A 25,951-nucleotide genomic window follows, 5' to 3' on the forward strand; every position below is an offset into this window, starting at 1 on the left:
TTTTATCATGGGCACAGGGATCAATAGTGGTCATTTTAGTAGAAAAGTGGTTTTATCAGGGGCTCAGGGATCAATAGTTGTCATTTTAGTAGAAAAGCAGTTTTATCATGGGCACAGGGATCAATAGTGGTCATTTTAGTAGAAAAGCAGTTTTATCATGGGCACAGGGATCAATAGTTGTCATTTTAGTAGAAAAGCAGTTTTATCATGGGCACAGGGATCAATAGTTGTCATTTTAGTAGAAAAGCAGTTTTATCATGGGCACAGGGATCAATAGTGGTCATTTTAGTAGAAAAGTGGTTTTATCAGGGGCTCAGGGATCAATAGTTGTTTATTATCATTTTGTTTGAGCTACATTCTGGTGATTGCAGTGTATCTGTTGTTCTCCCTAAATTCTGTTACCTAGAAATTATTAGTAAATCATATCCTCGGTTAACAAGGATTTCCCGCAAAGTCATCTGGTGTTTTCTAAAATATTATAAAAAGATAGTTTCCTCCCTCCGGTTAACGCAAATGGGTAGTTGTCTGCCCATTGTCGGGTCTCCTACCAGACCTGGAAGTTTGAACACTCAAGATCTTAACCATTCCCAATAGCAGGTTTTTCTACAACTGATTTGTGTTGATTGTTGCTAGAATTTAGGCAAGCCAAGTTTGATGTGTAGATGTTATTGTACCCAATACTTCAATGATTTCTGGAATAACACTCGTTCTTATATGCAAGCATTTTTCAATCTTCTCCCCAGGTGGAAGATATTTCTCAACTTTCTATATACTCTCTGCAAATATGACACATTTTGAATTATCATCTATTGAAAGTTTAAACAGATTGTTGAATATAAAATAGCTAATCAAATATTTGACAAACAAAAATCAAATGATGCACTGATACAGTTTTTTATATGAAGAACACTTGGGTTACCCTGAGTCAAATACTGCTAAGTGAATGCTGATGTTCCATAGGATGACCTCGACTCCCTTCCAGCCGACACTGAGTACCCTGCAGATGATGCCGGTTGTGCTGAATACAATGAATACCTTCAGGCAGCCTCCAATCAGAGTCCAGTATACATTGAATCGACTAATCAAAGCTCTGCATATGTGGAGCCAGGCATTGCGGACCCGTCCTACGCAAGAGGCATATCACCTAATGAGGTCACTTATGGGGTGCCTCCTTATATCCCTGGGCCTGAGTCTAACTCTGCTGTTTATCCTCCTGCAAATGCTGAACATTTAACCAATTATAACAGCGGTGTTCTACATAGGACCAATCAGGCGGCTGCTTACTCGGATTCACCCAATGACTCCGGTGATTCTATGAGTGACATAGTCGTAGTAAATAGGCTGGCTGGTACGCCGAGTGGCTCCCCGCTCACCTTCATCAAGGAGGAACCTAATGAAGACAGCGCGGCAAACCTTCTCTAGCGTGTTGTCATGGCGATACGTGTCAACAAACCAATCTTACCGTAAACTTCTCAGCGAACAGATGTTTAGGAACGTTTTAAGAGCTTCTATTCGGTTTGTCTGTTTGCTCTTAGCAGTGCTAGAATATTCCTTAATTTTATATTTTGCAATTTTTTTTAGTCTTTTTAACAGCATTTACTCTTAATGTATTGCTCACATTAGTACATTATTGCAGCATTTTATGTTCACATTTGGCATACGATGTAACATGCAACTGTTTTATCTCTTTTTGTGTACATCACATTTTATAGTGGTCTCTTAAGGAACATTCCCTATGTCATATTTTACAATTTTTCAATAGCATTCCTTTTGTTCTGCTGCGGGAGGATCACCATAGATGTAGCTGCTGAACAAGATATAATTCTAACTTTGTTTTCATTTTTAGAGCTTAACTTACGAGTGATTTTAGTCAGCCAGTCAGTATACTTTATACATTAACTATGCAATAGTTGACTAACATCCCTTGGTTAGTCTTTGTTTTCAGCTGTTAGAAGTGGGTCTGTTCTTTCTGAACTGGACACACTGAATATAAATAATTGTCAATCATGATCATACCAGCTCTCTTGGAGTTGCAGGAAAGTGTTTTACATTCTGATGAGTTGATACAGGAACTTCTAGTTGGTTACATTGTAGCACTAGAAATGCAGGTATTTTTAATTTTGTTCAAATGCCTAACATTGTAGCAGGTTGTAAACAAATTATTTTTATCCAACACCCATCAATATTTTTATTTTTCTTGTAATAAATCTATGAGGAATGCTTGGTCCATAGCATTTTATTCTATCAAGCTGTGCTCAACAACGTAATTAATTAGCATTTTGGCATTGAAGTTTTTTGTTAGTTTTAATCCTCACACACTCCCGATCTTATGCACAAGCCAGTCAAACATTGATTTGAAAAATTAATCAGAACCTATATTTGCTTTGTACACATATATCGTATATCTAAACTACTGTATGTGAAGTAAAGAGATTTTGTATGTATTTTACTAATCTGATCAGGGAAACATTTCATTACTAGTTTGTGAAGTTTTTTGTTTATTGATATAAATATGCATGCATCCTGAGTAAGGTGATTTGCCTGAATCTATATTCACATACATATATTCATGTATATGTGAATATACATATGCGTATATATTTGAATTTAGATTCAGGCATATTACCATACACAGGATGCATGTATATTCATATCAAAAGCAAGAAAACTTCACAAACTAGTAAAGCAATTTTTGTACTGATCAGATTGGTAAAGTACAAAACTTTAAGCATGCTTGTAGGAGTTCTGACAGTGCTTTATGATAACATGTATGAATGTACCAGCCGGAAATATCTGACCCTGAAGACAGTTCTAAATTTTCTCATTTGTAGTTGTCTTCTATAATTAGAGCAAAGGCGTATACACCCATGTTTTTTATCAGCTTTTCTCATTGCTTTTTGGGATGCAATAGATTTACCATATTTAGTTTTGCTAAACCGCAATACTGTACTCAATTTATCTAGAGTCCATCACATCGAGAGTATCCAACTAAAAGGTTTGGTCTGAGCTCTATCAGCTGAGCAAATGCCTGCATTTCTGGGCAGTCTCTTCTTAAAACAGTCTCTTTCAGTTGTAACCAAACTTTGCATTTTAAAGGCATTTTGATTGTTAGCAAGAGTTGTCTGCACAACTCAAGTTATCATACAGAGGGCAGACAATTCCTTATCGTAAATCTACAGTCGTGACCCTTATGCTACCTATCTGGTCGGCTTGCTATTTGTATCCATTGCATAGGCTATAGGCAGATTGGATTATCTGCAAGCTGTCGTCTTGCTATAGCCTGACATACAAGTAAAAAAATATTTCTAGTTAAAAAGTGGTAAGAATTGGTACATTTGACAAAAATAGTTACAAGGCTGCTCTCAATTAGACCTGTGTAGAAGAATGAATAAAACTATCAAAATACTTTTTACTTGTGCTGGTATGGTAGATGAGTTTATATCATTTCATGGCTAGAGCCTATGTAATGTTATAAAGTCAACAAATGAGATTTTGCAAAAGAAATTTGCTAAAAGCTGACTCTATATTGGAAAGAGGAAGATTTACAAGCAATTTTTAATATAGTGAATAGACTGAGTATATTAAGGGAAGCCAGGCGGTTGTAGTCACCATAGCACTAAAATATATTACCAGACATTTGATGATACAGAGTATTGACAGCCAAGTTAGTACATATGAAGAGACCACCCATAGCAATGAATGTGTTTAAAGTCTCGACTGACCTAAACACTTCAAACATTAACTCAAGGATCCACAAATTTTTCTCTGGATTTAAATACAAAATGTCATAAGATTATTATACAATTCAGTCTTTCATTTAGTAACTTTCAAGTAAATGTTTAACTTATGATACGAGCAAAGGTAAACAGCTTGTTCCATTCTTTCATTTAATTCACAACAATAAAATGTGAAGACATGAGTTTATAAGCGTAAAGGTACTGGCCATTTTAATAGAATAAGAGTACACCGGTGTCACTCCATGCTTGCAAGAATGGTAATCATTTAATGATGGCAGTTGTGTTTAGTGAAATGGTCAATTATAGCGAAAAGGTACTGGTGCTTGTTTATTTCTAGTATATTGAAGATAACGCTGCTTGACTCTTTCAATTCAAGTGTGCACTTGTGCAAGTTCATTTAATATCGATATAAAACAAAATAGTCTCCAAACCATGGAGTATAATTATATAAATCAGATCTAACATCTCTGACTGACTCTAGTATCAATCTTTTTCTCTACGAAAATTGGGGCTTCCTTATACGTATATCATAAAACAGCAGATGTTAGCCGGTATTGGCAGATGCGGGCCAGTACAACTGGTTTGGCTAGATTCGAAAAATGTGAGTCATAGCACTTATTGAACATCGATTAACAAATGGAAACCCATTTAAAACATTAAAAAATATGACTAACTAAAATCCTAGACAATAGCTGTAAAGATTTGCCAAACAAAAATGAATGTTATATGCACAAATATATAACAAATATTCGGGCACTATATAAAATGACGCATGTCAGTAATATTTGTAGGCAATGCTGATAAATAATTCAGCAGCAAATTAGATAACACTAGAATTTTTTATGTAATTTTAACAATTACATTGAAAAAATATTTTTTTTATTGGGTGGTCAATAATCACGTTTATAGAAAAATATTTTACACATGGAACCACAAAAAATACACAAATAAACACAAAAAAGGCATTGCCATTTTGTGTTATGAAAACGACAAACACAAAAATTTATACAAAGGGTTGAAACTGCTAAACTTAAATATACGTCTTATCTCTTTTGACAAAATGTTGAAAGATTTAGCTGTACGATTGTTGAGAGCATCTTTTGACAAGTACAAAATAAACTCATCACATTATAGATATCTGGTACCTAAGAATTGCTATTAGCTGAAAATTAAATTAAATCCTATGGCTCAGCAAGTGGTCAGCCACTGTCAATAAATAGTAGCTGCAAGATGAATGGTGCAGCAATGTTGATGAGTATCCAGCAGTGCCAACTCACCACCTTACACAACCTGCTATAGATAGTCACATGTGCTTGAGTGTAAGTGATATTTATCTGCTGATCACTAGCATTAAAGACACCTCACCCGCTGCTGTCTACGTAAAGCACCAGCAGGAAGTACAAGTGACTGAGCTTGTGTCTTGATTGTATTTTCCCATTTTTAGGATTTGCCAATATCGCCAAGGATACCGGAGTTTTTATGATATGGTAACATCTTCGTTTTCGTAACAACAGAATCACTAATGAGTGCATTGCAAATTTCGATCGATAATTTTACATAGCATGGTAATAAATAATCAAACAAATGTTATAATCACATGCTAATGGCAAGCTTATCAGACCACAACACAATATAACAAAATAAAATTTAAATGATATGCCAAGATGACACACGAGCGACAAGCAAAATGACATGAAGGTTGAGTCATGTATTTGCATTTCGACTTAGGATTGTAGACACAATGTCGTTATATCATCATGATTATACATGTATGTCATATATGTATTATTAGTACCCCTTGATATCATCATGTAGTCTATCTATATTTCTATATACTCTCTCTATATTCATATGTAGTCTCCCTATATTTTAATGTGATTTCTTCTGCTATATTTTACTGTGTAGATATAGCAAAAGAAGGCGATAGTTTACTGTGTGTTCTTTTGCTACTATTTTACTCCCTGTTGGTAAATCACAGGCTAAACTGTGGTTCTCATAAGATGTTCACAGAATACACATTTCTTCGACTGTCGCCTAATCAACACAACTTGATTGTTTTAGAAAGACCAGACTTGAAACAGGTGTGTAACAAATGGAAAGCAGGAGTGAAACACTTCTGGAAACAAAGTTTATTTGTTACATTGTAACAGCTGCAGCATTTTTTAAACTTTTTTGATTTTTTTTACAACAGAGACATCTTGTCACTTAAAAGATTTGCTAAGATTATCAACTCTCTACTTGCATGCTACTTCTTGACTCACAGTTGTATGTAAAGTATACTATTGTATATATGTAGAGCAGCCCTTTGTTAACATCATAATTTTTTTTCAATAAAAACTAAAAAAGATTATATTGTTTCATCAAAAAAATTAGTATAAAGCTACAAAATACAACTAAATTTGTTCTCTGTTTTCAACACCAAGAGGCATTTGCCTAAAATATTGCGACTCTTTGTGTGACTAGCTATTTTTCCATCTCACCTTTAGTTTATTGGCTTAATGGAACTGCATAAAGTGAGACATAACCCCGAATCATGCTAAGCTTGTTGGTAGCTTCTGAACACTGTTGGAAGAGTAAGCCTCTGGGTGAGACCAATGATATACAGTGGGGGCTGTATATCATTGGTGAGACAGCCACAATTTCTAGAGTAGGCAATAATATATGACATTAGCTTTAGTACTGTTGGTTAACTTACTAGTAGTACCTTCTTATGTTGCCAAATAAATGAACGGTATGCAACAGGACTCAAGTGGATAGATAGCTGTGTAGATTGGAGGAGCAAAGAAAAATCTTGGCAAACAGTTGAAATTGCAGAAAATTAGAAGCATATTTGCTACACTTATTGTATTGATATAGTCTTATGCTGCAGACTTCGAATAAAAAAACATACGTGACATACATTTTTATAAATTTAAATTAAAACAAGTAGTCAAGTACATAGGGAAGTGGCTTTAAATTACTGTAGTTGCGGATACTGTATGTATTTCGGAGTTGTGTGTACCACGTACAAAATGGGTCCGCGATTGCGAGCACATTATTATAATTATGAGCGAGTTACGATATAAATAGAAATAGTCGAATCAACGCTAACGGCGCAACAAACGACTACACGTATAGGGAATATTGTTTAGCGCTAACCCTAACTAGCAAATCGATTGCGAAGCCCTACCTTTGCAACAGACTTGGGCTAAAAACAAACCTTTTTGACCTTCGCGTGTCAGAGTTTCGGTTTTATTAAAAACAGGCGGTCGCTGTCTGTTTTATTATCTTTTCGTTTCACTTGACTTGTAGTCAGTATTAAGGCCTTTTACTTATGCATTATTATAGAATTGAGCGATTTTGAGAGCATATAATAACTTTTGATGTATCTACGAAGCTCTGACTAGCTCAGCCTAATATTTTACAAGGTTAAGGTAAGTATATTTATCTCCACAGTAGGTAAACTCAACCTTTTTCCAACCCTTATAGATACATAGCTGTAACTCGCTACGTTACGGTATGTGTTATAGTTTAAATTTAAAAAGCTTGTTACTAGATTTTTCAATTATGGCTGCTGATTGATTAAAGCTGAGCAAAAGAATAGTCATTATCTTCTTTAGCCCCAAACGCAAATGGTAATATATCTTGGTTCTTTCTAGCGGCTGTTTTCGTGTTAAGCCACGTTGTTTTTAATTACTGCGCAAATATTTGCCCATAATAAGTGCATTTGGCGGGATGTTGGCAAGCAATTGTATATTATTGTGACAGATCTCAATGGCATGTTCGCTAAACATCATGGTCAATGTAATATGACTGTGCCATCTCTCATTTGCTCAATATTTGTCAGTTGAAACAACTTATTTAGCTGTTATATAACTTGGCAAAGGTCTTGTTATTCATTTTAACAGTTTGTATACATAGCAGAGTTTAGTTACAAAAAGCGAGAGCTAGCATTATTAATGGCACAAGAAAATGACTTGGATTGTGTTTGGATGAGAGAATCTTTAAGTTTAAATCAGGTTGCAGCTATGAAAATAAAAAATCTGATGAATAAATATATAAGACTTTGACACACAAAATCTTAATGCAATTTTATGTTAGGTCTAATATAAACCATCACACAAGTCATTAGTCGAATGCTATAGACTGCCATAAAATGTATTTTAATGTAGCACGACTCTTAATACAGAAGCTAACAAAAATAAGTGCAAGTTAAAGATTTATTTGTTTAAAGATTTCATTCTTTGCTTTCATACATTCAACTAGCGTTACCCAAGCTGTTGAACCTTTGGCACTGACGAGATATGCATTTTTTTTACTAAACGCCTGCTTTGACTTTGTTTTTGTATTCATCATAATCCAAGTGCCAATATTTGAAAATGGGAGCCCATAAAGCTCTCAAATCAGCTTTCAGATTAGACAAGTTAGAGATTAAACAAACTTTTAGATTAGTTTCTTCTATAACACACTATACCAAACTTATGATTTTTTATATTACTAAATGTCCTCTTAGATTGGCTTAAAAATGCAAAGTTGGCATTTTGCAGCTAGTAATATATAGTTTATTGTTTACTTCCTGAAACCCTTTTAACCATTGCAGTATATTGTTGCCCAACCCTCTATACATGTAGGTTTTCTCTAGTTCTGTTTATGTGGCAAACTTACAGCAAAACTTTCATATTTCACAATTATCAAAACACCATATAATAATACAGTATGTAGATGAACCTTTTACATGTGATGTATACTCCTGGGTGCTGGCGTAATTCAGCCATCAGTTCGTTCAAGCTGGTTGTAGTTTAATTCAAGTGCTTACATATACAATAAAATAAACCTTTGGTCATAGCGACTATTTATTAGTAACAATATGTTTGCCATCTGTCATCTTTCCTGACATATGTCTTGTTTTAGAAGTCTTTGATTTATGTCAACTGCTTTCATAGCTAGTTTTGACTAATTCTCACTGACTTTTTGTTCAAAAAGGACGCTATGATTGATAACAAAGGATCTGCAATGATTTCAACCTCGGTAGAATGTAAACCGAGCCCATATGGCAAGCTCAATTAAAGCATATTTTTACATGGAGTATGCTGGTATGGTGTACCATGATGTCTACCACTATTATCATATACTGATCAAGCAGTTATGGACAAATTTACAATTTTGATAGTTTTGTCCTTAATCGAGCCATGCCCTTTAGCTGTTTTATTCAAATAAACTATGTAGTATGTATGACATGAACTACATGTATAAATGAACTAGCATCTAATATAGCTCCTTGCATAAGTAACTTTTGCAACCTTAAATTTTAAGGATTCACTAGATATAAAGTCATAAAAGGGCCTCTCCCTTTTTGTTGCCTTTCGAAAGTCAAATTTTTACAAGAATCTTAAACAAGATGAAAGTGCGAGTGTTAGGGTGAAAGTACATTTCTCTGCATTCTTGAAAGGACAAGGGCGTTGGTTCTGAGGCTCACTTAAAAATCCTATTAATGGAATACTAAATGTACTATGTGGAAGCATAAATGTTTATTGATCAGATAAAGTACTAAGGTGTAATCTGTAGTACTGTATAAGCAATTATATACCTGTTTTACTTCCTTCATTCCGTGAGCAATGATAATGATGTGGATGTTATTTTATCCTACCCTCTCGCAGCGGCTAATGCGGTATGCTTAATAGTGGGGCATCATTTACCCTCATTTCTGTTTAAGGATCTATGACTAGTTATTTTTTCAACGAACCTTCAGGTGTCACTATATTGTGAAACACGGAATAGACACATAAGGTTGTAAAATTGGAACTGATTAGGTTGTAACATGTAATATTCCATTATTTTTATCCATTGCATATATAGCAAAGTCAGCTACTTGTTTGACATTAAGTAGGCAGTAGTTGCTCAATTTAGTTAGACCAGTGTAGTAGGCAATGGACTTATTAATCATGGTAGTTTCAGGCTGGCAGTATCGCCATTAGCTAAGCAATAAATAAAACATAAACAAGAGAAATCTTCTACAATGCCTTTCAGTTTAATTATTTCCTCTTCAATCAAAAGTCCTGTTGACTTTGTGTCCCAATGATCGATTGTTTAGCAATACTGAGCCTTACCAAATCTGTACCATAATAAGCACCATGTCTGTCCGTTTGAAGCTCGATTGAAAGTTGTGAAAAAAGATTGTTTGGTACGGATTTTGATTCTGCAGCCTTCCACTTGCTAGACTGACACGCTAATGCCGTTACTAATTGACCACCTTCAGGCGTTTTGGAATAGTTGTACGCATACATATTACACCTGAAAGTCTCTCACGACACACTAGAGTGACTAGACTGTCAGGGTACTTGTTTATATATAAAATAATTTGCTGCAAAATCTCTCTGAGGATTCACTTACTGACATATAGGCTAAGGTTTCCAAGTTATAAACTTCTCACAAAATTTTTGAATAAGGCAACTCTTAAATTTTCATTGTACAATGAGACAACACTTTTCTCACTCATACGTTATTGTATTATCGTACTTGTTATCTTGTCGTTATTGTTTTGGTATGATAATAAGGTTTATGTTTAGCATCAATACGTTTGCAGTATGTTTTTTATGGCTCTAAAAGGATACTGACAGGGTATTCAGTGTCAAGTATTTTCTCTGAATAGTGTACTTGAACCATGTCCAAATTTGTAAGTTCTTAGTCCAAAAGCAAATACACTGTCGAGTTTTATCAGCGCGCTTCTATGAGGTTCTTGTTAGCCCTGGTGAATCATTACACAGATATTACTACTTAATGCCAAGTCGCTATTATGACTGTTCATTGTGCCTTGTTGTCATGGAAAATAGCTCTGACCGAATTTAATTTTATTTGAAAGAGAACTTCTGAACGTGAATGCTGAAATCAGTTTAATAAGAATTATTGAAATTGTATCTCACTACCTCCTATTCAATCTCATGCTAAAAGAAGCGTTCCGTGGGTATCTGTGCTATATTCTTAGTTACTCTAGAATCTAGATTAAGTATCTGAGTTGTTTCATGAGACTCTCACCAAAATTATTCATATAGATGTTTGAATGAGTGTCTCAGTTACCACAAGTTTTGCTTCAGCTGCAAGTGTACCTACCGGTAATTAATCTTGTGCCATTTTTACCATTGTAGAAATATTTTCATATTTTTATCATAAAAACATGACTTTTAAACGGTATTCAAACAGAACATTGACTATGTATATGGCTATAAAAAGCCTCTGCAAAATATTGCTTTTAGATCAGTGAGATCAAGAATTAAGTATAATATATTATTAAACAATTACAATGCGAGGGACACAAAGTGAACCAGACCACGGGATGAGGAAATAGTTAAACCTTAAGATATTCCAGAAGACTTTCTTTAGTTAGGGTTTTTATTCGTGGGGAGCATGTGAATCCAGGATCGGTTGGTGACTCCAGAAAAAAGATTGAGTTATCAAGGTAACAAGCTGACAGTTGTTTGTTTTTAAGAAAGATGTTCAGTCGGCTGCAAAAGTTCAGTCGGCTGTAGAAGTTCAGTCGGCTGTAGAAGTTCAGTCGGCTGTAGAAGTTCAGTCGGCTGTAGAAGTTCAGTCGGCTGTAGAAGTTCAGTCGGCTGTAGAAGTTCAGTCGGCTGTAGAAGTTCAGTCGGCTGTAGAAGTTCAGTCGGCTGTAGAAGTTCAGTCGGCTGTAGAAGTTCAGTCGGCTGTAGAAGTTTAGTCGGCTGTAGAAGTTCAGTCGGCTGTAGAAGTTTAGTCGGCTGTAGAAGTTTAGTCGGCTGTAGAAATTCAGTCGACTGGAAGTTCAGTCGGCTGTAGAAGTTAGGTCGACTGTAGAAGTTCAGTCTGCTGTAGAAGTTCAGTCGACTGTAGAAGCTCAGTCGGCTGTAAAAGTTCAGCCGTCTGTAGAAGATCAGTCGTCTGTAGAGGTTCAGTCGGCTGTAGAAGTTCAGTCGGCTGTAGAAGTTCAGTCGGCTGTAGAAGTTCAATCGGCTATAGAAGTTTAGTCGGCTGTAGAAGTTCAGTCGACTGTAGAAGTTTAGTCGGCTGTAGAAGTTCAGTCGGCTGTAGAAGTTCAGTCGGCTGTAAAAGTTCAGTCGGCTGTAAAAGTTCAGTCGGCTGTAAAATTTCAGTCGGCTGTAAAAGTTCAGTCGGCTGTAAAAATTCAGTCGGCTGTAAAAATTCAGTCGGTTGTAAAAGTTCAGTCGGCTGTAAAAGTTCAGTCGGCTGCAGAAGTTCAGTCGGCTTATATTTGGCCCATTAGCAGTATGACTTTCATTTTGGTAACACAGAGGTTTCTGTTTAGGATTTTTGTACTTACAGGAGATTATGTAACTCAAATGTAACATACCAATAGGTTACTAATCATCTGTAAACATGCTTATAATAACTGTGTGTACGTCATCTACTACTAGCAGCTGATATGGTTTATCCATAACATTAAGAACTTATGGAAGCAAAAAATCTATTTTTAGTTTATAACCCACACAAATTTTCTCATTTTCAACTGGGTGTCTGAGATAATCTTACCGGGTTTCAGCAACTCTAAGATGCTCTACCCCAGTTCTTAAATCTTTTGCTACCGCATTAAATTCTCACCAAATGATTATTATTATTATTCTGACTGAATTATTTCAAACAGATTTTTGAAAAATGGATAAACCGCTAGTATTTAACCAATATCGCCAGAATCAAAGCAGATATCGTTTTACTTTAAAATGCATCTTATTCAGAACAAAATTTTTTACAATATAAGTATAAAATTGTTCAGTAAATCTCACTCTTGCAAAATTTCTTACCCTTTCTTTGCGTTGAACGAACGTGGTGTGTTTCTCATTGCCATGATGATAAGGATCTGGTTTTCCCGTTAAATAAATAATAATAATAAAAAATAATTAGAAATGGAATTGCTGAGCCCAAAGATTTTCTATTGGTTGCAACAATATTGGCAACAAGATTGCTTCATGGAGACAAAATTTGATTGATCTAGCGAATGCATGAATTTCGTAGTGATGAGAAAAGTGAAACCCTATTGATTGGTTTGTACTTATACACTTGTACATCGGCTTACAGTTTGTACTTATACACTTGTACATCGGCTTACAGTAATGAAAGAGTTAATACACTCAGTTGCAAATGATAAAATGCGCCGTTGGCTACAAAATCAAAATTGCTGTCTGGCCTTCAAATGTTCTTTGAGTTATGGGTGAACCATAACCGCTGCCACTAACATATAAGGTACACAATTATTATACACAGTTCTTATATGTCACATTCTTGAGCATTACATAAAGTAATCTATCTTTCAAGTTTTTCTTCTTTGAAGGTTTTTTTGTGGTTGCTGCTGAAGGTTTATTTGAATCCATGTTCAGTGGCAACATTAACAAATTTAGGAGTGTGATATTATAGGTGTATGTTAAACGAACTTGGTATGTTTGAGTAAAGAATCACTTTTACTAGTGTGAGTGCATATGGCTAGTTGGGATAATTTAATTTTCATCAACTAACGGTTGGAATGTCTTAGTTCTAACAACTAACAATTGTCCATGTTATAGTATTACAGTACTTAATATTTGGTGTTAGCAGTCTATGACACTTACTAGTGACATGTCTATTGATAACAGACTCAGAATTATATTCTTTAGTTTACTGTTTGTGTTTATTATACCAGTCGTAGGTTCATCAGACATATCTGAGGAATAATCATATCATACTCCTATCTAGCTTTTTGTATCTCACCGCAACAGATAACCCAGTCTTCACAAGCAGTTGATTTTGTCTTAAACTGTTTATCATATAAAGATGGCTCACTGCTGAAGCGCAATGAAGAACCATCGTTGTCGACGCTGTTTCACAACAACTTCAAACACTTGTGTATTCGTGTGTATGAGTAATACATGATCTAATTGGCTGGCTGATTTGAGCAATTTTGTTGTAAAATCGCATCTGAAACATACTGAAGGAAAGGAGATCGGTTGACAATAAGAACATGTCACATTAAAATAGAATACCACAATTCACAATCAAAATTGCTTAAAAAATGTAATTATTACAAACAAATCTTTAAAATGACGCTGTAGGTATTACAAACTTCGTGATAGAAATTGATTTGTGTAAATGTCAAGGACAATGAAATAAGTTTGTGTTTGACATCCCACGGAGCATTTATTGCAAAGCTGATGCTATTCCTTGCGTTGTTTCGCAATGCTTATTGCACTTTTATTACGATTCACCCCTTATACAACGTCTGGTTCATGGAAATATCATCAAATAAAACCAGCTGTCATTGGGACCCATTTGTCTTTAACTGTTTGAAAAATGACTTTCGTTAGGATAGTCGATCGCTAAGCCAATTCAATGTATCCTGATTTCAACTTGTCAATTCCACAAAAACTACTTTATAGTTGCCTAACTAAACAAACGCTATCAAATTCAACATCAATTAGTTTTTTAATATCTGTTTGGTCATTACATACAACTGCTTTGTCAGTATAGTTGGGTAGAGAGAAGTCTAGATGGACAAGTCTAAATTTACAAGTCTATAGCGAGATTTGGCATGACAAGTCTTGTAAGTCGTCCAGGTGTCACTGTACAAGATTGAGTGACACATTTAATACACGCTGCCACACTACTCTGATGAGCAAATTACTTTTCGTTATTCATTCTTTGGCAGTAATAACCTTTACCATTTTCAGCATAATTTCTAAGAACTCATTGGCTTTGTGCATCGCTCGTAAATAAAGTTCATATTCAATGCTAAATGCTAGCTATTTCATCTGATCTGATCATCATCGTACAGTAGAGGAAGGGCTACTTGTTTATATTGTTTATCATGCAGAACTCACTAGAAAACAAAGGTAGTGAAGTACAAGTAAGAAACTGGTGAGAAACCGCCCCAAGTTATACCTGAATGTCTGTAATCAATGATCTTATGTTACACACAGGGCTCGTTAGAGAATCGCCTAAGGAAGTTAATCACCTATTGCCAAGAATTTATACAATATAAAAGTTGTTTGGGTGTAATTAATCTCAAAGAGGCAATTATAGGCTAGAAGGTTTGTGTTGGAAGAGGTGTGACACGAGAATTTTAGCAGCTTATGCCGTGGCAACTTATTCATGTTGGTGTTTGTACTATAACTTGTAGATCTATAGATTTTCCCCTTCATTTTCTTATGTACAATTCGAGGTTGGAAAGCTGGTAACTACAGCATTGAAACTGCTTATTAGGCAATATTTCATATAAGAGTGCATCATTAAAAGTTCACAAGTTGGGCTGTTTTTATATTTGCATATATTAGATAAATAATATATTTGTATATACTAGATAAATAATATATTTGTATATACTAGATAAATAATATATTTGCATATACTAGAAAAATATAATATATTTGCATATACTATAGATAAATAATATCTTTGTATATACTAGATAGATGATGTATTTGCATATACTAAATAAATAATATATTTGCATATACTAGATAAATAATATATTTGTATATACTAGATAAATAATATATTTGCATATACTAGATAAATAATTTATTTGCCAGCTAATAACATTCACAAACGTCTGCTGTTTGTGAATATTCAAGTAGGTTTTCTCAAAACAAAATATAAGTTAAACTAATCTTAAACTTCACTGACTTTAAAGTTACAGCAGGAGGAATATACTACTATTAATAGACAGCGGCATATCATAGATTTAATTCCTTAGCAGTACGTATCTGAAGAATACGGTTGCTTGGAAACTCACTCATAATTATATTTTTGGTTGGATTTTTTCATGAAGGATATAAGGCCATCTTAACCTGTGATCCTCAAGAATCTCTGGCTACAGTAAATGATGAACTGCTAATACATTGCATTGAGCATTATTTTGTTTAGTTGGTTAGCTATATAAATATAGTGACAAGACATCCGTGGTGGGCATTTAATCATTGCTTGTGTGCAAGCGTAGCCACTTACTTCAAATGGTTTTACTGAAAACCTAAATTCAAGTTTTCTTCACTGTTATAACTTTCATAAAATTCGTCGACTTTGCTCTTTTATTGATTGAGACATACGCTTCACGACTTTGTATCCTCGTTCAGCTTTTGAAACTAGGTAATAGCATCTGCAATAGCCATGTTTTAATGTCTCTATTTGGTTTTTGCGTTAAGTTTTCGAAGACTTGTTTACTATCGATTGAAGTACTTGTTGTGTTGACCCACTGTTGGTCCAATGTTTCAGTTCTGTGATGTACTTTTCATGTACTTGTTGGTATGCTCCAACTTAATTGTGAAGAAACTGTAATTTCTACTCTATTTCACTCGTACAAAATATTGTTTCTTCAAGCCATAGTTACCTTCTGGTAAAAAGAGTGTTTAGATGCTGCTGATCAACAACTGCCCATTTCTATACTCTCAGGCTATCTGATATATATCCCCTAGCTGATCCCTAGTTGAATAACCGATTAGGAAAATGTCACAAAGCATAAGCGACTGATTTCCAGGGGGCAGTGTGAATACCATGAGTTATACTTACGGTAAATGTCAGGAGTTGTATGTTGAAACATCTTACTTAGTTGTCTTTTGTAAATAAATTAAATACTTCTTTTTTTGGCTACATACAAATTGGTCTATCGATAGTAATTACTGACCACAATGGCTACAGTTGTCAACAAAACTGTTTTAAAATTAGTTAACATTGGTATTCACCATTTTTCTTTTTTCACATGGAGGATCCATGGGTGGTACATGTACTTGTGGGCAAGTCGGAAGGTGGTTTGCTTTAGGGGCGCTTTTTAATAAGTAATCGCTGTTCAAATGGCACGTTTCAAACAGGCCATCGGCTGTACAAGTCCAAGTTGGGCCCACTCATCTGCTACTAACCAAGTGAATGCCATGTCACTGTATTAGTAGTTGGTTGATGGCATACAGTCGAGGCTTTGTAGAATGACCAGCGAGAGATTAATGGTTTTAGACTTTTCTTTATCTAGTCTTTTTTGTTTACACTCAGATGAAATGACTAATCTTTGGCGGTTGGTATATTATTTGCATGACACTAATATTATGTGCCAAAAGCCAATCCTCAAACATCGCATCCGTTAACTGCCAAAAACAGCGTTAGTCATGGCTGAAAGTTGAACATTTTAGTTGATTTGCGGACTCAACTTTTAGAATAATCCCTCTGCGTATGACTATTAGTAAGAGAAATATATTTGATGAATAAAACGTACTTATGCATGAGTGTGAAGATTGATTTTCCAGACCTCTCCAATTACTTCCCTGATCATTCATTTTGCTGTCCCTAACTAGGAACCAAAGCTAGGCGATGCAGTACTGATTGAAAACATTGCATAATGAAACCATTGCATAAGACATAGATCTAGCGCTTTCCAACAGCAAAATCCATATATCCAAGGGATGTGTTAGCGAGTTCTGTGTACTAGTATAGCCGCTGATTTTTTCCAATTTATGACACAAAGTTCGGGGCATTATTAGGCTCTAAACCCAGAGTAATTTCTAACACCTGTAGTTTGAAGTTTCTCAAAGCAAAAGTGGAGAAGCTTGTGAAAATAAAAACGACCATGAAGAAATTGAGTAGGATTAGATGGAATAACCTCTACCTTAGATGGTATAATCTTCATTAGCGTAAGTTGAAGATGGACCTGCACAGAATCTTTAGGAAATTTTATCAGAAATTATTGGTATTTTCTATCATTGGCAATTGTTTTTGATGTTTGAGGTGATCTGACTGCCAGAGTGTTTCAAGATTAATATTGAGAAAACTTGATCGAGATGAAAACGCTCAGATTATGATGTCTGTCGTTGCAAAGAGACCAACAGAATAGAGATGTGTAACACTTCAACTTGATAGCAATAACCGATATCAGCTATCACAACGATAACTAGTGATGTCATTTCACACGTATTTTTCTTCTGATCGTTTTAATCGCAATCAAGTTTTGTCAATTTTCATCTTGAAACATTCTGGCAATCAGATCACCTTAAACATCAAAAACAATCGCAAATGATAGAAAAATACTGATACTTTCTGATAAAATCTACAGAAAATTTCGTTCTAGTTCTTTAAGCCATGCATCTTGATCACCATCCTTTCTACCAAACCTGCACACAGCTGTTTTATTTATTTGTATCTAAGGTAACATAATAATGAAAACCCCTTTTTATTGATCATTACTTTAGATATTCTGTTTTATCGTTATTTTAGCTTTTCACATTGTTTATATACTTTGGTATTAAGCATAACAGAGACCTGCAGGATTTATTAAGGAGCTATAATAGGCTGTGGAGGAATTTAAACCAATTATTGTATATTCTTATAGTACATTCTGCCCTAGCATCTGTTGGTTTTAACGCATGAAACAGTATTTGGAATGATTCAAGCAGTCTACGTTGATGTTTTACTGCAGTTGTAAATGAAAACAAATCAATCTTGCTTAACCCTCTTTTTGTATACACCAGATCAACCCTGTGAAATATTCTATTCACTTATAAATCAAGTTTTAGGAATACACAATAATATATTGTAGAAAACTGAATTATATCCAATGTTTAATTATTTTAATTACGGTAGATCCAGCATTAATGTGTCAAGAGATAATTTTAATAGGCCTATATCAAAAAATAATTACTATAATAATATGATAAATAACTGATGGCTCACTTGATGTCATATGAACCACAATAAAGGGAGAGGATGAAAATGCATGCGTTTTATCGCTAGTCAAAGCAATTGACATATTGTATAAGTATGGAGATAGGAAGAGCAGTGTCAGCTCTGTAAGGGTACATCAACTTGGCAACTGAACTAGAGCTTCTGATGTTGGAAGGTTTGGAAGCGAGAGGTGACCAAAGTAACGGATGTAACTGATTAATGACTTCAATCATGCTGAGGTTTAGCTAGGCAGGAGCAACCGAAGCCTGCGACTATTTGAACAGCAGGCTATTAGGAATGTACTTTCTACTTTTATATATAAGCTACATGTATATATATAAGTAGAAAGTACATTCTATGTATATATTTTATGTATATATATATATTATATTGTAAAATAGAAACAATATTAGGAGTAAGCCTAACTAATACTTTTTCTATTGTTCCATACTCCACTAATTATCCTTTAGGTTTTTAGTGCAGAGATTTCTTTTTGTATGCTTTTGCACCTGCTTTTAGCTACTATATATATGCAGATTTCTTTTTGTATGCAAAAGCATACAAAAAGAAATCTCTGCACTAAAAATCTAAAGGATAATTAGTGGAGTATGGAGTATTTATATATATATATATATAAAATAGATATAAAAAGTGTGGAAGTTTGATAAAACTGTATTACTCAAAGTTTCATGTAAAAACAATCATCAGATACAGTATTAACATAGCAGTTAAAATATACTGTTTCACTCACCTATATAAAATAAATATAAAAAGTGTGAAAGTTTGATAAAACTGTATGACTTAGAGTTTCGTGCTGGTGGTATATATATATATATATATATATATAAGCATTTGTGTGTGCGTTTGTGTGTGCGCTTGTGTGTATTTATCATATAGCCTATATCATATACATATAGTAACTATAATAACATAATATATGTATATATATGTATATATCATATAAATATGATAGTAGTATTAATGAGTAATTGATAATTCACATTTTGTCCTTGTCGCGTTCTAGCTCATCTCTACAGAACGAGTACATATTTGGCAGATTGGCCATTTACACTGGAGTTCAACATACACTTCTTCCTCTGTGGTACACAAACTTTTATTATCGCTAACCTTTGAACAGCAAACTGTGTTAGTCAGGTTTTGGCACAAGAATCTAGCTGATGATATGAATACATATATCTGAACATGTATCTGAGGTCTCTGAACATGTATCTGAGGTATCTGAACATGTATCTGAGGTATCTGAACATGTATATGAGGTATCTGAACATGTATCTGAGGTATCTGAACATGTATCTGAGGTATCTGAACTTGTATCTGAGGTATCTAAACATGAATCTAAGGTATCTGAACATGTATCTGAGGTATCTGAACATGTATCTGAGGTATCTGAACTTGTATCTGAGGTATCTGAGCATGTATATGAGGTATCTAAACTTGTATCTGAGGTATCTAAACATGAATCTGAGGTATCTGAACATGTATCTGAGGTATCTGTACATGTATCTGAGGTATCTGAACATGTATCTGAGGTATCTGAACATGGATCTGAGGTATCTGAACATGTATCTGAGGTATCTGAACATGTATCTGAGGTATCTGAACATGTATCTGAGGTATAGAGTGACTTAAGTTTATTGCGCTTCAACTTTGTTTCGTTAGGTTTCCAATGAAACCTCAAAGCGCAGCTGCAAAATCTGAGCAAACCAGACTCATCACACACCAAAATCATACTCCATAAAACAATAATTTATGGTTTTAGCAAATGATGAGTATGGTTTCCTCTGATTTTAAAGCTTTGCTTTTAATTTTTATTATGAACCATACGAAACAAAATTGTAATGCAATTAAGTTTTAGACGGATAGTTGGTGGTAAGGATACAGAGTTAGTCCAATTTATATGCTGTATACATATTGTAAATTATATATTACTTATATATATTATTGCATTTATATTTAACATCTTTGAAAGTCTTTTCAAATATCTCAGCCAGCTTTTACATTTTCAATCGTTTTAGGCTTCTTTTTCGTCGTGTCACACTTTTTGAAAGAGTTTATCTGAAGATGCTCAAGCTTTTGTTATTCGGTGGTTTTATTCAAAGAAAGCATTACCACTCACACTAGTTTTTGTGTGGTCTGTAAGACTGAAAACAAAAAGAAAAGCATGCGGCTATGTGTAGTACGAGTATTATGTTAGCAACAACTTCAAATGTAAGACGCTGGAAATCACTTCATATGTAAAGACAAATGTTCAGTTAAATTTTGCATTTAACATTGAAAATGCACACACTTAGAGATTGTGGGTCAAGCTTTGACCATGTTTGGTGAAACTTTACAGTACAAGAGGGAAATATTTATGGAAGACATCTGATCATGGATAAAAACTGTCTATCTTCATCTATCATGGACTCTCACTATCTGGTTTGATTCAAAGAGATTGTACCAAGTTGGAAATAACATAGACTATGGCCATGTGTAGACTGTGGATGCCGACTGTCATCTTTTGCTGCCTCTCTCTTGTACTCCCGATCTACTCAAACCACACAACCCACCACGCCTTCATTGGAGATGCTACATCAGAGTCTAATATTTCAAGTGAGTTTAGCTTTGCTTCTTTTGACAGCTTTTTCTTCATAGCAAAAGTGAAAGTTTTACTAACTCACTAATGTTCACAAATTCAGTTTCGCATGCGTTGGGCTATAATATGGGGTATGTTGGGCGATGTTATAGGGTATGTTGGGCTATGATATGGGGTATGTTTGGCTATTATATACGGTATGTTAGTGCACTCAGGTTTTGCTGTATTGTTGTAGCTGTTAGTTGGCGTGTTCAGGCATTACTTTCTGTCAGGCTATTCCGAGGTAGTTATCGTCTAACACAAATTCAGATATAAGCTGTGATCAATCCTTTAAAAAAGTTCTTATTGCTGAAAGCTTTCATTGTTTACAAACTTAATACACTCACACTTATGAGTCCTCACATGTTCCATTTGATTCTTATCGTGGTTGGTTTGGTGTTATTTGGTAACATCACCATTTGCGTTCAACGTCTTACATACATTTTGGCATTGTCTACAGCTGATTTGAAAGTTAGTTCTGATTTTATTGCGAGTAGTGTTTAAAGTAAATACCAATTGTGCTCATGTAAAGTCCTTGTTATCGGGCAGCGACCAGGTTGGAAGATTTGGATGAGGAAGTACTCGCGGAACTTGGAAACGATGAACATTCACACGAAGCACACCAAGAATGTGAGCTAGCTGTCGCTTCAATAGAGTGGGCCTCTGTGCAGAATTCTATGATTATAGCCTCATTTCTCTTCTTTTCTGCTATCACTAAGATTGGTAAGCTATAAGTCATCATTATGTTAGACCAGTTTTCTTTCACTGAGTCAGGTAGCAACACCAAAATATAATGGATCAGCCCTTATTGGTGAATTATATCTATTTTATTAGAGCTAATCCATATGCTCGAAGCATGGTTTTCTGTTTCTTGTCTTTTGCTGTCTACAATTAATAGATCTATATATGGTGTTTTACGTTTGTCTCCCCTATCAGCCTTTATGGAAATAGCTTTTCTTGTTTATTCCTTGCATGAATTTGTCTCCAGTTCACTATAAATATTTTTGGTTCACAGTCAAAGTTGACATCATTGATAGGCTAGTAATATTTCTGCTACTTTATGAAATACTGTAGCAGTAATTCCTATTGTAACAGATTCACGATTCTATGTTTTGCTAGCAGGCATTAACAATAGCAACAGAAGAGTGTTAACAGGTATTTCTTGTGAATTACAACCGCAACAACTCTTCCAAATATAATATGAATTTATTATCAGAGAGGTTAACAAATTGCATCAATACCTTAGACCATGTTGGCCTATCATTGCCATTTGAGTAATGGTTTAAAGGGATGACTGCGTCAAATTTTAGTTGAGTTTAACAGAAAGTGTTGATTTTTTTCTATCTGTTGAGATGTTGTTTGTTGTTTTAGGCGATCTCATTGTCAAGATATTTGAAGATTAAAATCAACAAAAATTGATCACTGTAAAAACGCTCAGAAAAAAGATGTGCCCAGACTTGCTCAAAATGATGTATATAATGAGACAGTCCGTCTTGATCTCGTATTTACATAGGCTATTGCGATAAAAGTCAGTCCAACGCGGCTCTTTTGGCGTATATTTCATTTTGTATTTGCTCATGATTGCTAGGATAGTATTTTAAATCTACAGATACATTATTACAAATGTCTCAAATGCCTCAAATAAGGGAAATTAAAAATTTGTCATACTAGTTTCCTTTGAATGCTGTGTAAACATCTGAGTACCGACTACAATTCTGCCGGTCTATGGTAATTAGGTCGTCTAGTTAACTTATTTCATCGTAACCTTTGTATCAGCAAAGTTCTCAGTTGCTACCCACACCGGAAACTAGCTACTAAATACAATAAGTAAGCCACATCTTTAAAAAGAGTATGTTGGAATATATGGCGAAACCAACTGCATCCTTAAAAAAGTCATGCACAGTCAACATTATTTAGTCATTAGTAATATGAATTTGTAGAAAAAAATTTACTGGTCATTTGGTTCGTTGGAATTGAGCTATGCAAAGGTACCTGTTAACACAGCTCTGATTACACTTCGTAAATCCATCTATCAGACAAGATTTCATCACAGGTAGCAACGGGGCTATGATGTTTTCAATATGCTCTGCAAATCATGTTTTGCATTATCTTCAACAATATTATTTTATTATATAATTTTTACAAGCCAAAAACTTTTCATTTCGGCATCAAGTTTTTATTAAAAATATCCATCTAAGTCGTGGCCACTCACATAGTTTTAGCTAATATAATATAATACAACAAATTAATCTACTGCAGCAAACTCAAACAAAACATCATGGTTTGTGCAGCACACACCCAAGTCTCTCTTTCCCATTTGTGGCAGTTTCCAGACTGACGCAACTGCTCCGCGGGTGGCGACGCATAAACATCCTGTAAACATATAAAACAAATGTCATAAATATATTTCATTTATAGATATGTCGTTCTAACGCGTATCTACTGAAAGCTTTCAATTTGAGAGCAAGATAGATTGCGAGTGTAATTTTAAAAATGAATAAATGTTTAACAAAAGCATAAGTACTCCAAGCCAACAATTCAAAGCTTTGGTTCTGGGAGTTAAAGATGAGCATTGATCAATCCATCTTTCTCACTTTCTACAAGTTAGAAGGGAACATAAATTTTAATCATGAATCTAATTAACTAGGTGAAACTGCCAAAGATAATTTGAAGCAAATATTATAGCTAGGTGAAACGATAAAAAAGTCATGAAACGATGATTGATGATAGCAAAAATTTATAATTTTATGAATTAGTGAATGTATTCATGAATACTAAGATTATTACCTTTAGTATATTTAACACTTGTTTATCAATCTAATCCGTAATATTGCTAGATGCTATAGATTAATTAAGAAGCCGTTAATTTAACAATCAACATTGTTTATTTTGTAGCAAGAACTCACTGTGCATATGTATAACGCATGCGTGCACAGGAAGTTACATTATAGTCTTAAACAGGGAAATATAATCTGAATGTAAGCACAACAGTAGGCCTATATATATAGGAGACTCAAAATTGAAGATAATTTCACCTCCATTCTCCTATCTTCCTCTGCAGCATAACGCTGCTGATGCCTGTCAGCTCTAATCATTAGCTTTCTGTCCCAATCTTTAACCACCTGATGCTCAGAAAACTCTGAGTCACCTTCGCTGGAGCTGGAAGCATTGTTACAATTCTGTTCTTGGTCAATAAAACGTGTGGATACAGTAATTCAGTAAATTAACGATGTCAATTACTTCAGTAAATGTCGATGCAGTGAACTATTGAGTAAAACCCTTAACTTCGAGATCACAGACAACGTGTTTTATGAGCGATAACATTTATTATGACGTATATAAAAATTTTGTGCTGATGATTGCCTAAAAAAGAGATCGTATATTTATTGCTCGTGGACTCTTTTCACATTTATCAATCACTATACATGTCACAAATAAAGCACCTGCTTAAATCTGGATGTTTCAAAAAATGATCTCATTCAAACACTTATATTTCTGGACAGGGTCAGTCTACAAAGACAAAAATGACATCAAATTGTAGCTGATGTTTTAGTTGTTTATTGGTCTTAATTTTATTTGATCAACTTTTTTGACGCAATCACATCTTTAAAGGTTGACTTGCAACAAAATTCACATTACAGTTATTTGATATCAAAAGATTCACCATGCCTTACTGTGTTGTGTTGTGGGAATGTGATTACAAGCTCTTAAAAGCTAAAAAACGAACAGTTAATCCCAGCCACACAAGACCGCCGTAGTTTGGATTCTCTTTCCAAAACGGCTCAAATGTGATGTAGTTGTGAGAGATGGTTTCTGTTTACACTTTCATGCAACCTTATTCGTTGAAATATTTTCACAAATATACTTCACGCATTCAATAAAACCATGTATATTGTTCTTACGCGTCTGTTTTATCGTCATCGTAATGCTGTCATTTTTAGCACTGATATCTTATAACTTACCGTAAAAGTTTATTTAATTTTTTAACCTTACCTCTAAGGAGTACATACCATTGTCTGATAAACATGACAAGCCTGTTGGTTACCTGTGATAATCGAAAATTGCTGCAGAAATTATTTGCGAAGTATTGGGTCACATGATCAGATTACGACTTGACGATTAGATCAAGCCGAAACAAAACTGTAAAGTAGCGTAAACTGTAAAGCATCTATATTTGGTACGGGGTCTTCGGTAAAACCCGAAGTGTTTGTCATAAACTTGTGCTATGATAAGTTTTATGTTGAGCTTTTTATTGGCCTTTTAATTCACCTGAGAACATGACGTGACAAGACAATAACAAAACTGTAATGACTACGCCAGATAAATAAACAGATTCCAATCTACGGCGGCTTTTCGTTTTTGAGCTTTTAAGAGCTTGTAATCACATTTCCACATATTTGGAACCTACAACACAACAAAGTAAGACATGGGGAATCTTTTGATACCAAATGTGAATTTGTTGTCATGTTATAATGTGAATTTTGTTGCAAGTCAACCTTTAGCCCTTCTCTTAGTAAAGGTAAGACAACTACAGTAATGTATCTATCTATGACTAACTGCCCTAGCCAGTGTGCTGGTTAAGGAGTTGGTCACGGATAAACTTCAATGAATCTACATTTTTATTCACATGTCTATGGGGTCTCTTGTTACTATGATTATCACTGGTTTGTTTTGTGCTGTTCCACAGGTTTTCATCATGCGGGATATCTTGTTACCAAAATTCCTGAGTCATGGTATGTATGTCTATTTTAATCTAAAACCTTATGATACTCATTATCTTATAGGTCTTTTAACCCACTGAGGTTAACTCGGATAGTATAATAGAGTACTGATCATGTAATAGTTGAAACCGTCTGAACCATGGTGTGAACCATCTGATGGACTGTTATGAAATTGTGTTAATTGTGGTATAGTCTATTGCAGTTTTGAGTTAACTGTGAGATGG

At 34.6% G+C, this 25,951-nt stretch overlaps 3 protein-coding genes across 4 annotated transcripts in view; all 3 read left to right on the forward strand.

Annotated features, from left to right (window-relative positions):
• The window catches only part of LOC137406032 (amphoterin-induced protein 1-like), a 28,940-nt gene extending 26,717 nt beyond the window's left edge, over positions 1-2,223 (forward strand). The window contains exons 10-11 of one of the 2 annotated variants that reach the window (XM_068092550.1): positions 961-1,152; positions 1,192-2,223. In XM_068092550.1, coding sequence (XP_067948651.1) covers positions 961-1,152; positions 1,192-1,422 — 423 coding nt within the window. In that variant the 3' untranslated portion in view covers positions 1,423-2,223. Of the gene's footprint in view, positions 1-960 lie in introns of both variants that reach the window. The other variant, XM_068092549.1, reaches the window with a different exon arrangement.
• Positions 2,224-7,072: 4,849 nt separating this feature from the next.
• Positions 7,073-25,951, forward strand: part of LOC137406400 (Na(+)/H(+) exchanger beta-like) — a 58,194-nt gene continuing 39,315 nt past the window's right edge. Inside the window, exons 1-4 of the mRNA XM_068092971.1 lie at positions 7,073-7,150; positions 20,728-20,984; positions 21,556-21,729; positions 25,694-25,739. Coding sequence (XP_067949072.1) covers positions 20,855-20,984; positions 21,556-21,729; positions 25,694-25,739 — 350 coding nt within the window. The 5' untranslated portion in view covers positions 7,073-7,150; positions 20,728-20,854. The remainder of the gene's footprint in view (positions 7,151-20,727; positions 20,985-21,555; positions 21,730-25,693; positions 25,740-25,951) is intronic.
• Positions 10,378-11,713, forward strand: LOC137406695 (uncharacterized). The gene is made up of 3 exons (XM_068093308.1): positions 10,378-10,389; positions 11,200-11,397; positions 11,492-11,713. Exons 1-3 carry the CDS (start codon positions 10,378-10,380, stop codon positions 11,711-11,713), a joined length of 432 nt encoding a protein of 143 aa, XP_067949409.1.

The sequence above is a fragment of the Watersipora subatra genome, chromosome 10 (assembly GCF_963576615.1).
Source record: "Watersipora subatra chromosome 10, tzWatSuba1.1, whole genome shotgun sequence".
Lineage (NCBI taxonomy): Eukaryota > Metazoa > Bryozoa > Gymnolaemata > Cheilostomatida > Watersiporidae > Watersipora > Watersipora subatra.